The sequence below is a fragment of the Epinephelus lanceolatus genome, chromosome 3 (assembly GCF_041903045.1).
Source record: "Epinephelus lanceolatus isolate andai-2023 chromosome 3, ASM4190304v1, whole genome shotgun sequence".
Taxonomy (NCBI): Eukaryota; Metazoa; Chordata; class Actinopteri; order Perciformes; family Serranidae; genus Epinephelus; species Epinephelus lanceolatus.
In genome coordinates this window covers 9,775,329-9,792,374 of record NC_135736.1, presented here as the reverse complement: position 1 = coordinate 9,792,374, position 17,046 = coordinate 9,775,329, and the positions used below count along the sequence as shown (strand labels likewise).

The following is a 17,046-nucleotide window of genomic DNA, read 5'->3' as shown; positions in this document are numbered from 1 at the left end:
GTATTATGCTGTAACTTCTTGAAGGAAGACATTTAAAGTGTAGTTATCATTGTTTGTTTCTGTGATTTGTCCATAACAAATATTACCCCATCTCTACCCCCCTGAATAATATAACATTATTCTCAGAGAAAAACTGACACTGGGAAAATAGTTTATTATCACCTTTTTAAACAAAGAAATGCTTTTCAACTGAAAGAAAAACCTTACCCATATTTCACACACGTTTCATTGCTGTTTGTTTGCAAGGGAGATAAATGTCAGAAATATAAACTCTAATAAAGTAATGTCACAATTTATATATATTTGTATAAATTCTAAGGCTCTCTACATCCTACAAACATTGATGGCAGAATAGGTGGTGAAGTCTGAGCTCTGGGTTTTCTTCTTTGGTCTCTGTGATGTCTCACGGATTTCCACTGCAGCATAACACACATCTTCATCCTGTCATTTGACATGTATATTCACATAAAAATTGTCATGTTAATACTAAACACTTTTATTGAATAAGTAAAGCTGAGTTTAAAGGGTCAAAAATATAAACATGAAAACATGACATCAATTCTAACATTGACTCAACTGAATAAACTCTAGCCCCTTAGTTACTGTTGCTAGGTCAGACAAGCACGACAAAAAGAAAAATGGCTACGCTGGTTCCATTTAGCTGAATGCTGCAGTAACCAAGCAAGGACTACAGCAGTGATACTCAACTGGTGGCCTGTGGGCCACATTTGGCCCACGACAGGGTGAAATGTGGCCCCCCAACCATTTTCTAATCCACAATAAAAATAAGTTGATTCACAATTGGTTTTTTTTTGCACTTTTGATATAAATAAGGTGCCAGAGTGCATAAAAACATGAACATATAGCTTGTTTATCAAAAAGGATCCAGGGGATGATCCCCTTGAAGCCTGACAGAGGTCTGGGCCCCAGATGTCCTCAAATCCTACGAACGCCCCTGTTTAAACCTCACTTATGCTGGACTTCTGCAACTGGCCCCTAGCCACCTGTCATGTGGCGAAAACGGTTCCTGGCAAAGCAAGTTGACTATCCCTGGACTATAGTATGCAATGGGAGGATATAATCACAATGTTAACTCTTATGAACAAGGCAAAACAACGGGAACTGAGGCTCCTAGACTCAACAAAGAAGGGAAAAGAAGAGACTTAGGGATGTCAAGACTATCAGTCAACATTGCTCCTGCACTGCCAGGCCTATGTTCTCTTTTCTCCTGGTGGTGTTCAGTACAGTACTGTATCATGTATGTATCACTACAGACCATGGTGCTGACCTAAACATTAGTCTCTCTTTACTGAAGATAGTTACTTTAGTGACTTTGGCGCAACCATACAGCCTGGCAACCTGACTACGATAATTCATGTCATCTTAAAAATATGTCAGCATCCAATTTATCTGTCTTTTTTCAAAATCTCTTTAACGTTACCATAGAAATAAGAAGGAGGCAAACCTGGCTGACACTGGCGATCTAGGCTAACTCCTCTTGATGTAGCTATACATTAGCTAGCTAGTGTTTTGCTAACATTACTAACTTAAGATGAGACTAGATACAGTGTAATATGTCCGTGAGGATTATGACAGTCCTCCAGTAACACCTTTTAACCATTTTCAAAGTTTGGTTAACTTTTCAACACAGATGAGCCAAGCACACGGCATATAGCAGGTTCTGCCGCCTTCCAAGCAAGCTCAACTGTTATTGAAGCACAAAGCAAAAAGGGTTGAGACTTAGGAGGGGTCAATTACTGTACTTTAAGTGTTCCCGTAAGCTACGGTATAGTTATGTCTGATAATTCAAAATGTCTACCATGAAAAAGCTCTATACATATGAAGGAATGCTGTGAATCACCTTTTCCCCTCTTGTTTGGCCTCTGGTGTCATGTCTTTTCTTATCAGCTTTAGGTTCCTCAGCTGCAAACATGAATAAAGCATCAGAAAAACTTCAACACTCCAAATTCCACAATACTTAAAAAAAGCACTGAATGACAGATAAGGTTCAAAAGCAGAACAAAACACACAAGATATTCTTGTCACCAAAGTAATACAATGTACTGAAGAAAGAAGGACTGAGTGACATATAATAGTGAAATATACAGCAGGTACCTGCTTCCCGACAGAGGTGATAAACCAGAAGAGAGGAGAGCACAGAGCAGAGAACAGTGAGAGCTGGACACAGAGAGAACAGCAGCATCCAGCACACACCACAGTCTTGTGTAATCGGGTGGTAAGGCTCAGTGGAGTCTGGGTAGCATACAGTGTTATGTCAGTTAACTCTGCAAGGGTATTGTTGTAACTCTGATCTCATAGAAATATATACAAAAAAGAAATTTGTGTTTCATTTTACTTATCTGGCAAGAATAACAACACTAACAATGCAGCTAAAAATGGACACAAAGAAAAGACACAATGGACAAAAATTAAGACAAAGACAGAATACTTACTGAGTACTGTAATGATCCTTGTTGTATTGGTGCCATATCTGTAAATGTTTTTCGAAGTAATTTGTCCTTTGTCCTCCACTTGTTTCTGTTCACTTCCACAGTAGTAGAGGCCCTCATCAGAATCAGTGACATTTACAATCAGCAGGTCATAGGAGTCAGATACATAGTTTCTCACAAAGTGGAAACGAGGAAGAGGATTCAGAAGGCTGGCAGTAATAGTGGACTGTCTCCATGCATTACGATTTAGTTTTAGGATGAGAGAGGGCTGGTTCTCATGAGAGCAGTTCCTGTACCACACTATAAGTTCTCCAGAGGATAATTTATAGTCACAGTAGAGAGTGATGTTGTCTCCTGGAGTGACTGTCACTTCCAACTCTGATCCAGAGATCCAATCATCACGACAGTGTACAACTCCTGGAATACAAAAACAATCACAAAAGCAAATTGAAGTATAATGAGTGGAACAGTATTTCATAATACACTAAATGCAGTTTACTGCTCAATACATTAATGCTAAAAATGTAGGCATGTATTCTTTATCAAATTAGAATGAATAAAATATCAATACTATCAATACATCAAGTGTACTAAAACATTACCCAGGAGAATGACCAGAGAAATACGCAGCCCGTCCATGTGTGATGATGATCTGATATTGAAAGACAATGAAACAGGTCTTACTGCCGGATGTAACGACCTGCGCAGACTTTTCCATTAAAGGAAATGTACAGTATGATTGGCTAGTTGAATGGAACATTTGATTCTGTGGGTGTTTTCTATTGGTGTGATGCTAGGGGATGGTCTAGCTGTGAAGATTAAACAAGGTTTCTTCAAATGTCACTACACAGGAACTTCTAACTCCAGACTGAATCCTTTCGGACTTTTTGGACTTTTGGACTTTTTGGTGAGATGGTCGACTTGAGGGAGCAAAGAAAGTAAAGTTAGTGTTTTGTCAAACTTAAAGGGATAGTTCAGATTTTTTGAGGTGGGGTTGTATGGGGTACTTATCCATAGATAATATATTACATACAATAGATGTCAGTTGGCACGCCCCCAGTTTGGAGAAGCAGACTGGAGTCTGACATGGAAGCTAAGCAATGTACTGCTGTAGAGGGGTCAGCAACATAACATAATTTAGCCGGTAAAAAAAAGAAGAAAAGAAAACCTACCTAAAAAACAACAACAAAAAACAAATCAGTTTAAGTGTACGCTACGATATTACATTTATAAAGCTCTCTTCAAAGTCAGACTCCACTGAGAAAACAGTGATTGAACACTGCTGAACACAGGAGCTGCTGGTCCACTGCTGCCTCAATCAGTTCGTCTGTTTGTGTTATGGTGTGATTTTGACTTTGAAACAGGGTCAGTTCAGATTCACAGAAGTCACACAATGACAAAAACGAACTGATCAAAGCAGCAGTACATCAGCAGCTATCGTGTTTTGTGAGCTAAAATTTCTTTTTTTGTCAATGGAGTCTGGTGGCTTTGACGAGAGTATAGATGGGGACCTGAAGCTGTTAATGGGCTGTCTGACAGAAAGGTAAAGTGAGGAAAAAATTCTCAATGCAGCAAACACTTAAAAATAATACTATTTTTTTAGGTAAAATATGTTTTGTTATGAACCCCATCTACAGCAACGCATTGATTAGCTTCTGTGTCAGACTCCTGCGTGCTTCTCCAAACTGCGGACATACCAACCAACATCTACTGTATGTACTACACTGACTATGGATAAGAATCCCATACAACCCCACCTCAAAAACATTCAAACTATCCCTTTAATATCTGTATGAAAATCTCACAGTAGCTGTAAATATTAAAATAATATACGAATATTTCTGTCTTTATTTCAGTTAAGACCCTCCTTTGTTAAAGCGGAACACCACTGAAATTAAGAATTCAAATATGTTAATTGACCAAGGACCAAGCCAGAAACCAGAGAAGTAAGTTTCACACTTATGCCTCTAAAGTCTAGAGATGCTCCATAGACAATGAATGGGAGCCTGATTTTGTGGACCAAAATTAGCTTTATTCTGCTGTAGTGTTCTCAGTACTGAAACAGAAAATGTACCCATATACTCAGAACATTCCCCCGGGTGCTCTCATTGTCATCTCCAAATAGTTTTCTATGGAGCAGCCCCAGACCTAATACCCGATGACATCGCAAATTTGAGTTTAGCACTCTAATAATTGGATTTGGGAGAAAGTCGTTCAGATTTACTTATGTGCTGTCTTAGACCACAGGAAAACATTTTGAAAATGTGGGTAGTTCCCCTTTAAAGGGCCAGTGTGTAATATTTGGCATGGTTTATTGTCAATCTGAATCTGAATCTGAATATTCTACCCATTAATATGTTTATACAAGTGTATGATCGCTATAAAATAAAATTTGTTTGGTTTTCGTAGCCTTACAATTATGCTTTTATATATATATATATATATATATAGCAAGGGCCTTGCTTTAGAGAGGTCGCCATCTTGCGCCGCGATGTATGTACGGCAGACCGAGTGGACAATCCAGCCAGCCAGAGAACGCGTTTCGTGTGTATAAATGAACCAATGAAGACTGCGGAAGGAAAGAAGAAGGAGGAAGAAACAGCAGAGAGTGTTAGTAGTTCGTCGATAGAGAGTAGTGAAAAGTTTTTTTAGTTATAAAGTTTGCGAATGGACCACACTTACCACGCAACAGGAGAGAATGAACCCGAACCGTCATCTGCGAGGAAAAGAAGACGCAACTTCCTTGTGATGCACTCTCTGCTGCCCTTTTCCTCCTGGTGATATATCTCCTAACGATGGTAGCAGTAGCACCGAATCCCATTCTGTGCATTCAGCCTCTCTTCTCACCCGCTCAGCATCAAACACATGGAGTTCCTTATCTGCATGCTCCACAGGTATGGCTCTGGGTCTGTGTCCGCTACAAGAAACTCTTCAAAATCGCATTCAAAGTCGCCCATTGCAGCTACTATAATCTGGAGATATTGCTAGGCTAAATAAACAGCTGAGCTCTGTTCACTGGCTACGCTGTCAGTCAGTGTGCGGGCTGGAGATTGGCGGAGCAGAGAGGGGAGGGGGGTCCCCACTCAGTATTGTAAACGAGTATGTGTGTAAAGTTATGAAGTGTGTCTGTTACGCTAGAAGAGTCAGCGTTTGGGACGGAGTGGAGTGTTACCAGAGTTTCTGGAGTGCTCAAATAAACGGGCCTTTTTCCCGAACGCTCCTCTGGTCTCCTGCTCGTGAGGGATTCATTACAATATCGTAACATGGTTTAGATTTCTAAATAAACATTCACCTTGTCGCTAGATAGACCTACTCCTGAAAAAGTCGTGCGCAAGGCTTTTTGTCCCTACGAGGCCACCGTCATTTACCCGACGGGAGGGGTGAGCGAGTGAGCCCTGCAATCTAGAATTTGACCACTGATGTCACTGTTTTCAACGGTTTTCAACTCATTTTACACACTGGGCCTTTAAGAATTGACCTATGGCTAAGCCACGCCCCCCTACACTCACTCTGACAAACTATCAACATTCAGTGACCGGTGCTATGGCAGGTGTCACAGTACACGGTATTTCGCAGGAGGCAACTGATGATTTTTGGAGACATAACAATCAGATGTCATTGAGAAGTAACCAAAAGGGCCTAAACTACGCATTGGAGGGATATATTAATCATTTTATTGTTGAGAAGGTTGATGAAAAGCTTACATTACAAGCCAAAATTTACAGGTCCCAGTATAAGCGTGATAAACCACATCTTGTTGCCGTCACCATCAAAGACAACAAGATAGAGGATCAGCATTGTTCCACTGAAGTTAAAGTTTCTGGCTCAGAATATGAGAAAAGGATAGCAGCCTTTTTACCTAATGTTAGCTAGAGATGTTAAAGATTACTTTATATTTCTTTCCAGCAAAGTGACAATATGTTGTCTCAAACACGATGTCGACTTACCTTAGAACAGATGTAGACATCCTTGTTAATATTATTCATGTTGAGTTGATGTTGTGGTCTACCGCAGAACTTTATCCAAAGGAGACACTTTTCTCGGTTGAGATGTGGTTTAAAGTGTAAAAAAATACACCTCGTCACCCAGCCTCTCAGGATACCTTGTGTCGGAGTTGTATGTACCCCATGCACACAGTTTGTCCATTTTCAATGGACGCCCAGGCAGAGAATGCCCCAGTGTATGTGTATGGATATACGCACTGTGATTGGCTCATCGCATCTGAAGCGGGGCTTAGCCATAGGTCAATTGTGTTGAATCCTTGATGAACCCATTTTAAACTCCTGAATCAGAAACTAAGGTTGGGTTTCTTTACTCTTGCTAAGTTCACATAACAAACATATAGGCCTCTAGTTTCGCAGACCGGGCACGGCGGAGGCGCAACACACCTGCGCTTCGCCAACTGGGTGTGGCCAGGTGGATTTTGCAAGTTTGGCACACCGTGCACGCTGGCGCAGCTACTCGTCTTTCCCACCTCTGTCCCTCCTATCTGCGCAAGTCAGAAAGAGGGAGGAGAGAAGGCGTGGAGTGGGTTTTACACACATCACACCAATCAAATGAGCCCCTCTCCTCGCCCTTAAATGCGCCGCGCGAAGGCGTAATGAGAGTTTACTCAATTCGCCATGGCAGAAGAGAGCAGCAGCGTCAGACGGCCAAACTTCTCCCAGGAGGAAACTGATGTTTTGGTCCGGGAGGTCCAAGCTCACAGTGTCCGAATATACGGAACTGCGAGCAGACCTCCACGGGCTGATGATGCAAAAGTAGCCTGGGAGGAGGTCACCACAATTGTAAATCAATGTTGCGTTTCTCTCGTGCGCGCACACGCTCTCTCTTTCTCTCTCGCAGCCTCACTCTGTTTCTTTTCTTTTGACTTTTCTAAGATGACAGATGCTGAATATATACTCCCTATCTGATGCTGTGGCTGTTTGTGGTTGGCTGAGAGGGGTGTGAACTCATTAGTTTGCAGCTGTGTTAATCAAATCAGGTTGGGTTTCCATTACACGTGCCAAACAGTGCCAAACGGTGCCAATCCCCATTGATCTGACATCAGATGTGACGGGACAGTCAATATAGAGATACATTTATGTGCTGATTGCAGATAGTTGCATTGAATAGTGGTTTTTGTGGCTATTTATTTCATCGTTAATGTGCCTGACATCCTGGAAACCTGCCTGTGAGGTTTTGGTGACGTGTGCGCACTGTCCGCCAGTAAGCCAAACTTCCACTTACACCCCCAGCGCTCCGCCTGTGCTGACAGTAGACCTGGTTTCAGCTGGTGAGCTTTTAGCACACCTTCAGCAAAGCCTTTTGGCACAAAACTGTCACTGCGTCAAGCTGGATCTGTCGTCACCTCCCCCTGCTGCGCCGCCACACCCATCTCAGCACACCTCGGTCTGCCAAACTACCAAACTGAGCACGCCTCGGGTTGCGCTGCTTGAAACTAGCTCTGCGCGGGGTTCGCCACCCTGCGCCGCGCCGGGAAACTAGAGGCCGTAATGTCATCAGACCACAACAATATAAAAAGCATTGCAGCCTTGTCTTGACTCTCAGTCTCTGACATCACATTTCACTTCAGCGAATATCTGCCTGAGGAGGTGAGATGATGCTTCTGGGGACAAACCTCCATGCTGTGAATACATTGCTCTTTAATTTTCCACTAGGGAGAAAAAAAATAGTACTGATTCAGTGTGTGCCTGAGAGTGTGCACTGAAAGCATGCCTCTGTACACACAAACAGAAAGGTGTGATCTGCTCACCAACCACAGTTTCTCTGCAGTTTTAAAAATAAACTCACCACTGTTCAGTGAGAGACAAAGGTTTGTGTCTAAATGAGAAATGAAATGTGGTTATTTCTGTGTTTCTGACTGAAAGCATCATGTATTTTCATATTACAGCGAACAGTTTGATCCACTGTGAGACTTCCTATATCTCAATATAATCTGGTCTGTGAGGTTTGTAATCTTTCAGCTCATTGTTTTGGTTTAATTCCCTGCAACTTAGCTGTTTTGGTTCACTCTCACTGCTCTCATCAGCATCATTACAAGACACATCAGGCTGCTATTTAAAGCAAAATCCTCAAACCCACTGTACACAACCTGCCTGCACCAAAGGGCAGACAGACAAAGGTAGCCACTAGCTGGTTAACATAGTGCAGCATTTAGCAGCCAAAGAGTCAGAAATACGTCTCTCAAGAAGAGCCAGTGTATTTAGATTAATGTTAATGTTAGTCTGCATCTGCTGGATGTGTAAATAGCATCAGCAAAGACACTGGCCACTGGTCCACATCTTCAGTCTCTCTGTGTGTTGAGCTCTGCAGTCCTTTGCATGGCTGTTTGTCAGTGTGGGTTTCCTGTGAACTACTGATCACATGGACTACAGCACATGATGCTTGTGGTTATCTTACTTGTCAGCTCTGTATTGGACTGTAACGTCTGACATACTGTGTGATAGAAGCACCCAACCAATGCTGGAACTCGCTCATACACTGCCCAAGGCTGTTTTGTCTCGTCAAGCTCCTCGATCATGTTTTTCATTGTTCTCATTATTTAGATTCCTGTTTTATTTTGTTACTCATGTCTCCTCTGGTTTCAGATCCCCACTTCCTGCCCTTGCGTGTTCCTGCTTCTATGATTGTCTGCCCCACGCTGATTTGTTTCACCTGTGTCCCATTACCCCTGCCTCCCTTGTGTATTTATTCTGTGTGCTCCCTGCTCCATGTGCCAATTTGTCTTTTTACTTACACTCCGTTTACACGTACAAGGTGATTTTGATAAACGGAAACATCTTCCTTCGTTTGTGCCCTTCATTCACACGCAAACGGAGATTTCTCCTCTGAAAACGAGTCTTTCTAAAAACTCCGGCCAGAGTGGAGATTTTGGAAAACTCCGGTTGCACGTTTGCATGTAAACGGAGTTATAGGCAGCCGACGTCACAGTATGCGCCGGAAATTGCTCCTGTGTCAAAGATGCGACCTATGTTGCTATGGTGACCATGGATACATTCAGAGTAGCAGTTGCATTTATGTTGGTTATCTCCCTTCTTGTCTGTTTGCATTTTCAAATACAGCTGCTCTATTATGTCGAGGAGCAGAGACGAATGAGTGCTCAGAGGTTAGCAATTTTGCAACAACTTCTCCCTCCAACACAAAGAGTCGGGTCCGACCTGGGGGAACTGCTGTCTGGTGGGAGAACTTCGAAAATGAAGTGGTTGTCCCGGAGGAGTGGTGTGAAAATTTTAGGATGTCCTGGTCATCGCTGCTGTCACTCTCCGAATTGCTGCGTCCCTACATCAAGGCTACGACGACCGTCATGTGGTCCCCTGTCGGTGTCACAAAAAAAGTTGCCTGTACCTTATATTATCTGTCCGACGAGGGTAGACTGCGTAAGACAGCCAACGCTTTCGGTCTTTCTCGATCGACCGTCTCAATAATAGTGAGGGAGGTGTGTGAGGCAATAGCTGTGCACTTAGGTCCTATGTACATCAAACTGCCCACATCCGAAGACACAGCAACTAGTGCAGAAATTTGAAGAAGTGCACGGCCTCCCTCAATGCATAGCTGCTGTGGATGGCACACATGTGGAAATAAAGCAGCCATCTGTGAATTCCACAGATTTTCTCAATAGGAAAGGGAGATTCAGTTTGAACGTCCAGGCTACTTGTGATTATAAATATTGTTTCATTGATGTGGTGGTTAAATGGCCTGGGAGCGTTCATGACGCCCGCATTTTTGCTAATTCCACACTCAACAGCCATTTAAGAGATGGAATAATCCCACCATGTCCCAAGCAAATAGTGGAGGATGAAGAGGCCATACCAGTGTACTTACTTGGAGATCCTGCATACCCTCTCCTCCCATACCTAATGAAAGAGTATGCGAATGGGGGGGGGCGGGGGTGCAATGTTCAGGAGCAGTACTTCGGACTGTCTTTGTGCCGTGCACGGATGGTTATCGAGTGCGCATTTGGGAGGCTGAAAGGCCAGTTTGGAGCCCTAAGAAGAGCAATGGATATCAACCTTAATGACCTTCCCTTCGTAGTGTATTAGGGCTGTCAACGAATATTCTAAATTCGAATTTAAATTCGAATTTAAATTCAAATTTGAAAAAAAATGGACCTTCGAATGTGAAAATTGATATTCGATTGTGGAGAAAAAAAAAAAACACCACCGCAGCTGTCCTCTTTGCGAGTGGGCGTTGGCCTGGACCGCTGCACTGAATGCACTGCATAAACGCCAGGGCCACAACGCCCGCGGAAGTGCTGCTGGTCCACAAGCGGTTCTGCTCCCAGCTGTTGCCTCCGTCACCCCCTGGCTTGACACATTTGCTCGCGGCACCGAAACGGAGCTGTGCAGCGTGGCGCAGCTGGTGTGGATGACACAATCGGTTAACATGGGCGCCGAAAGGAAACTGGCTTCGCCTCTCGGGTCAGAGAGGGGCAAGCGAAAGGTCCGCGGTCGTTTCTAACGTAATGTTATAGATAATTGTTTTATGTGTTTTAACGTGTAGGTATGTAAATGTTTTCAATGACGTTTATGTTGAAATAAAAATACCTACAAGTAGTTATGTTTCCTTGTATTAATACATTTACAAGTATGTTTCCTTGTATTAGTTTGCCCTCTTGTGGACATAATGCGAAAAAAAAAAAAAATTCAAATGGTTCGAACCTATGAGTTATTTTTAGAAGGAATATTCGAATGTCATTTTTGAGCAATTTTGAGAGCCCTATAGTGTATGCGTGCTGCATAATTACTGCAAGGCTGCCATGGACACTCTGGATGACACCTGGGTTACCGAGGCTATTCAACTTGACCGGGACAACCAACCTGATAATCCACCAACTGTCAGAGAGGGAATGTCAGCTGAAGCGAAGAGGGTCAGGAGAGTCCTGACACAGTTTCTTGACCCATAAAGGGACCTCAAGTGTGTGTGTGTGTGTGTGTGTGTGTGTGTGTGTGTGTGTGTGTTAAACTGGTTTAACAAACATGTTCAAGTAGCCTACTCTGTTTAAATTTATACATTTTAGTACAGGCTAATGTTTGTGTTTGAGCATTCTCGTTCACATTTTTGTTCTTATACTCAACACTGTTGTGGCCCAGGTTTACAGTAACTAATGGTATGTGGGTATACTTCACTGTGTGAGTCTTACACAATAACAGACACAAGTCTGAATGCTTTTCAACCAGTTTAGTGCTGATCAGACACAACAATTGTTTGTCATTAAGGTATTAAAGAGAACAAAAACTGTACAAATAAAATGCCTCTGTACTGCTTACTGCTTCCAATTTAGAAGTATTATTAAACAATAAATAAAACAGCAAATAAACAATAAATAAAACCTGAACAGTAACATTTCCAAGAGGCTTCAAGAGGTAACATTACAATAAACAAATTGCATAGCTGCTCAAAAATAGGGCATACAGTGTTTAAAGGAACTCACTTCAAACAGCTTGGAATTCACTGACCTCAATCATATAAAAAAACATTGGCAAGGTAATTTAACATTAAACAACCAAAAAGTGCAATTTCTGCAAACTCTTATTGCAGCTGCCAAGACATCAGACAAACCTTTATACTTGCCTTTGAAAATGAAATTTGTGTAAACTGTTATTGCAACCCCTGAAACATTAGACAAGCTGTTATACTTGCCTTTTTACATTCAAAAACCGTAAGGAAAGAGTCAAATTTTGACTATCTGTCTTGAAAAGTGCTTGGGTGTACGAGAACTGCCCTACGCCCTCAACAGATCTGAAGGACATTATATTATGTGTGTGTGCTCCACTGCCTGAGGAGTTTTGTGGGAATACCTGATGCATTGGATTTGGCAGATATGAGTGTTGTGATGGCATGTGGGAGTGTTGTGATGACATATGGCCTTGCTGGGCTAGTGTTGTGGTGTAGTGTGGCGGTGGCGCCTGTGCTGGTTGTGGTGTATGAAGTGTTTCCCGCAGGAAGGAAAATCCATCAACAATTGAGGATGTAACCCTATACAGTGTATTAGAAACTTTAGAAAAGTTGTCAGTGGCTCTTTGTTCTGAGGCCTCAATGACGTTAAGGAGTTGTCTTTTGATATGCTGGTCTTCTTCAATAGCATTTTGCTGCTGAGCCTCTGCTGAAAGCAGTTTCTTCAGACGCTCCTGGTGGTGTCCTCTTAGTTTGGCCTTTACAAAGTAGATCAGAACAAAATTAATTACAGCAGCATAATTTGCAGTAAAAAATCCAGTGTTGCAGTCTCACTCACTCACACAGATTTCAATAATGCTGGCTAAGTTTGTTACCTAAGTTGGTAGGTTTGCATAATCAACCATGATCTATCAACAACACGTCAACAAACAATGAACCTTTACAACAAATTAATGAATACATGAAGTGTATGCCACAATGACACAAACATATCACACCACATCACACATATCTGTCTAATGAGGTCCGACATACAGGTAACTAGGGTAACGACAATTGTATACATACATTTAGAAGAGCTCTCCTTCAGGATCTCCTTCAACAGACACAACGCTGGCATCAATATCATCCGATGTTGACGAGGCTTGAGGCGAGGCTCCGGGCGAATGCTCCAGGTCATCAGTTTCGACACTGGTGGCCAAAGTGGTGGTGGCTGGCGAACCACCCCATACCTGCTCGCACTTTTCAAAATACAGGAGGACTACTCTTCCATGCCCAGACCTACGGCCTGTGTCCACAGCACCTCTGTATTTCCGAACTGCCCTCAGCTTGGTTGTGAAGACGGCGCGGGTGATGTCCTCCTTTCGATGAGGAAAATCGGTTGATGGGGTTGTAGCGCTAGATGCGTTGGGGTAGTGCTCTAAAAAGAGGGTAAGTATGTCGGCATATTTACTTTGGCACGTCTCCCAGTCGATGTTCTCCTGTAATTTTGTGGCTTTGTAATCTAAAGTTACATTTAACAGGAGCTCTACCTCCTGGTCAGTCCATACGAATGATGATCCTGGCGCCATTGTTGAGAGAGAGAAAGTGACTCGTTGTTGTTGTTGCTATTTTCGGGATTCTGATTGGCTAATGTGAGGTTGAGCTTCTCATTACACTGCCACCTACAGGTTTGGCATGCTCTTGACAGCATATACACGGGTTAGTGTAAACAAAGATTTTTTTGAGAACGGACAGGTGTGCACAATGTTATTTTTGAAAACGGAGACGGTGAAATATCCGTTTATGAAAATAGCTGGCCACGTATTAACAGGGCCCTAGTGTCAAGAGCTCCAGCATTTTCCAAGTGTTAGTATAATTCAGATCCTTACTGGTGTTTCTTGACCTTGCCTTTTGTTTAGCCCTTTTTGGATGGTCTGCCTGCCTGCCTGTGTACTGAACCATTTGTGAAATTTAAGTTTTTCAACCGAACTTTTTTTTTTAAGTCATACACTTGTGTGCTCATTCTTGTGTACCAGTCTTGTCAAAAGGTTGCTTTCCCCTGCCTTAGGCAGCCACCTATATTTCCTATAGGAAGATCCATTACTGCATCCAGCATATAAAATAAATAACCTAAGAAAGATTTTTAAGGAGTTTGAGTGATATTTTTTGATATGTCATTACCTTTTTGTCTAATATTCTATAACATAATTGACGACAACATAATTGATATGTGGGATGTACAAAATCTACCGCTGAAGGAAAAATGGATTGAAGGTTAAGTTCAGATTAAAACAGGAACATTGTCTGAAATTAGTAACTGACAGACATAATAATGATTTAAAACAACTCTTTGCAGTGCAAGTTCACTCTTCACAAGAGCAAGCTCGAAGTTTGTGTGGGCCACCCCAGTGTACAATAAGGGTCTCTACTTAAACCCACAAACAAATTCTTTCACAGATACAAGAGCCGGAGACGTGCATTCAAGTCAAAAACTCAGTATTTATTACAAAAAGGGGGATTAAAGGGGCAGTAATGGACCTAAAAAAAAGGAAAAAGGATTAATATTAAAAACTATAAAGTAGCTGAACCAACAGATTACAGTATGGATGAAAACAAGCAGGAGTGTGGAATACACTACCTGCTAAAGAAAAAAAATATCAGGCAGGGTACTCACCGCGGGGAGATTCTATCGCAAAACCCCAATATCTCTTTGCCACATGCACACCGTGATCACTGCAAAACACTGCAAACTGAGGTAAAGCTACAGACTAGTTTGTGTGCTCACCCCACTTCAGGCCTACCACACTGCATGCAAGGAAGGGTGTGTATACCACGCATACTCCCCACAGATCCTCCCTCTGCCCGAAAAACTAACAAAAGAAAGTACAATATAAATACTTGGTTGGTTCTGGGGCACAAATGATCTCAACAGGAGTCAGATTATCACACGGAACAAATCAGACATCAAAGCAAAGATGGATGGCAGTAGTCAACTTGTGACAAGCTGAGTAAAAGTCCACAATCTTAAGAGTATTTAAGACACGTCAACCGGACCGCATGGCACCTCAGTCCAAGCAAAGCAGCAGTCTGGCACTTCTCCAGCTTTGACCCTGTAAGAGACTGGCACTGGTGGAGCTGACTGGCTCTATACTGTGACTCAATCAGGAGAAAGATGAAGGCTGACTCATGTCCTCTTCAGCATGGGCCTACAGGGCCTTTGTCAAACTGAGTTGAGAGGGAAAACAGCTACACCACAATTCTGCACAGACACAGCAGTCCCACCACACAGCTACCAGGCCTCAGACGAAGAGGCACTAATTGCTCTCACCTGTCCTTATAAAGAGGGAGGGCTCTCTAACCCTACCTACAAGGGGTGGTGCTTCTAACCTAAGTGCCAGCCCTCACATTTGGTTCGCACAGATTAAAATTAATTAGATCATGTTCGAAACTGAACATGACTTGAATTTTTTTTTTTTTTTTTAATGAGTTGCTCCAAGCTGTGCTTTTTCCTACCCATCCTCAGCCCCTAATCATTGCCGCTGCTTGACCTAAATGAAAAGGTGAGGTGAGGTGAGATGAAATAAGATGACAAAGGTTAGGATAAGATAACATTGCCTTTTATTTATCCCATGGCAAATTGCTGTGCAGCAGTTACAATACAAAGTTATAGACTAAAACAACAAAGTAGAAAAAGCCATGTGTAGCAAATATTATATACAATACATAGCAAATATGAAACTATAAAGTAGATAACAGTAAGGGGCAAAACATTAGAATAAGCAAACAATAAGATGCAAAAAATAACAAACAGTAAGGCAACTAAAGGTGCAACCAATGTATACAATATATGTACAATGACACAAACAGGTCACCAATCACCATGGTATGTAGAAAGCAAAAACACTCTAGGTGCAATGGATTTTTTTTTTAATTTAACCTGCATGAACCAAATTATGCAGCAGTTCAAAAATGTAAAATGTAAAATTCATATGCTTCTAAGCGACCTGGTACTGGTTCCACCAGTGGCTTCATTATAGTCCCTACAACTGAAAGATATGCTATGATTTCAGTTCTGCAGAGTGCACACAATGTAGAGAAAGCAGTAATGATTAAAAAAAAACAGACCTGTGAGTTTGATCTGGCTGGAGGAACTTTCTTGTGATCATCATTTAATTGCAGATATTTCCAAAGACTGGAGCCTTTCAAATTCTTTGCCGATATGGCTGATGCTCGAACTTGTTTTTTCACTACCCACAGAGCACAATTTTCCTATAAATATGAGATTTTCTTCCATTTGAATCAGTACTAATTTGTTTATAAAAGTCCCTCAGATATCCATATGAAGTGGCTTCAGCAGTACCGGTAGCTGTGTTGTCTGAATATCCATTAGCACTAGCCATGCTGCTCTTGTGTTGCCTTATTGTGACACCCATGAATGTGTGGTCACATTATGTGATTTAGTTGTTTTAGTTTTTATGTGTTTATTGTTAAAGAAGAGCCTTTTTACAGTAAATTTTACATGTATTTATATTTGGAGTCAAGTCCTGATTTTCGCCACAAGGAGGCATTGCCTCTTTAGTGAGACGGCTTGGTAACGCTGATAACTCTCGTCTTAAAGGCGCCTTATGTAAGAATGTGGCCAAAACGATTACTGCACTCAAATTCAAAATACTGCCGCGAGTTGTGCCCCTCCCCCCATTTGAGCAAGTCCGGCTTCTCTGCTGCTAACGCTGCTACCGGGATACAGCGGAGGAGGAGCCGGCTGCTAATGCTATGTACTGGGACACTGCTAACGCTGCTACCAGGATACAGCAGAGGAGGAGCTACTAATGCTATGTACCGGGACACTGCTAATGCTGCTTGCCGTGCTGCTAACGTTTGTTTCTCAAAAAAATCAGTCGGGTCGATGACCCACCTGCACATGGGCTACAATATATGATCGAAAATGAATAACAGTTGAAAGTATTCAAAATGTCCATCCCCGTCTAGCTATGATGCTAGTTAGCCAACTTTGGTTAAAGCTTACCTGTCGAGGAGAAGAGTAGTCACTTCGACATCCGATTTCAGATTCTTCTCCGCTTTCAACCGTCTCCACCGTTCAAAAGCATCTCCTATATAGACCCTCGCTTTGCCTTGAGTTTTGTCTTGGCGTTTTTGGGAATCATAACGAGGTCTTTTGGGTTTAGTCGCACCGTCAGCCATTGTAGCTCAGTCGTAA

General features: G+C 42.2%; 1 protein-coding gene across 1 annotated transcript; it reads right to left on the bottom strand.

The window, feature by feature from the left end:
* Positions 1-134: 134 nt before the first annotated feature.
* On the bottom strand, positions 135-3,154 carry LOC117255136 (uncharacterized). Its single transcript, XM_033623751.2, has 5 exons — positions 3,053-3,154; positions 2,454-2,867; positions 2,116-2,253; positions 1,862-1,923; positions 135-441 (listed from the first exon to the last, which is right to left on the bottom strand). Exons 1-5 carry the CDS (start codon positions 3,087-3,089, stop codon positions 325-327), a joined length of 768 nt encoding a protein of 255 aa, XP_033479642.2. The 5' UTR covers positions 3,090-3,154; the 3' UTR covers positions 135-324.
* Positions 3,155-17,046: the final 13,892 nt, after the last annotated feature.

Coding starts and splice junctions, on each gene's coding strand:
- LOC117255136 (XM_033623751.2), bottom strand. CDS start 3,089: ATGGACGGGCTGCGTATTTCTCTGGTCATTCTCCTGG. Junction 2,868..3,052: donor TTCTCTGGTCATTCTCCTGG/GTAATGTTTTAG, acceptor TTTGTATTCCAG/GAGTTGTACACTGTCGTGAT. Junction 2,254..2,453: donor AAGGATCATTACAGTACTCA/GTAAGTATTCTG, acceptor TATGCTACCCAG/ACTCCACTGAGCCTTACCAC.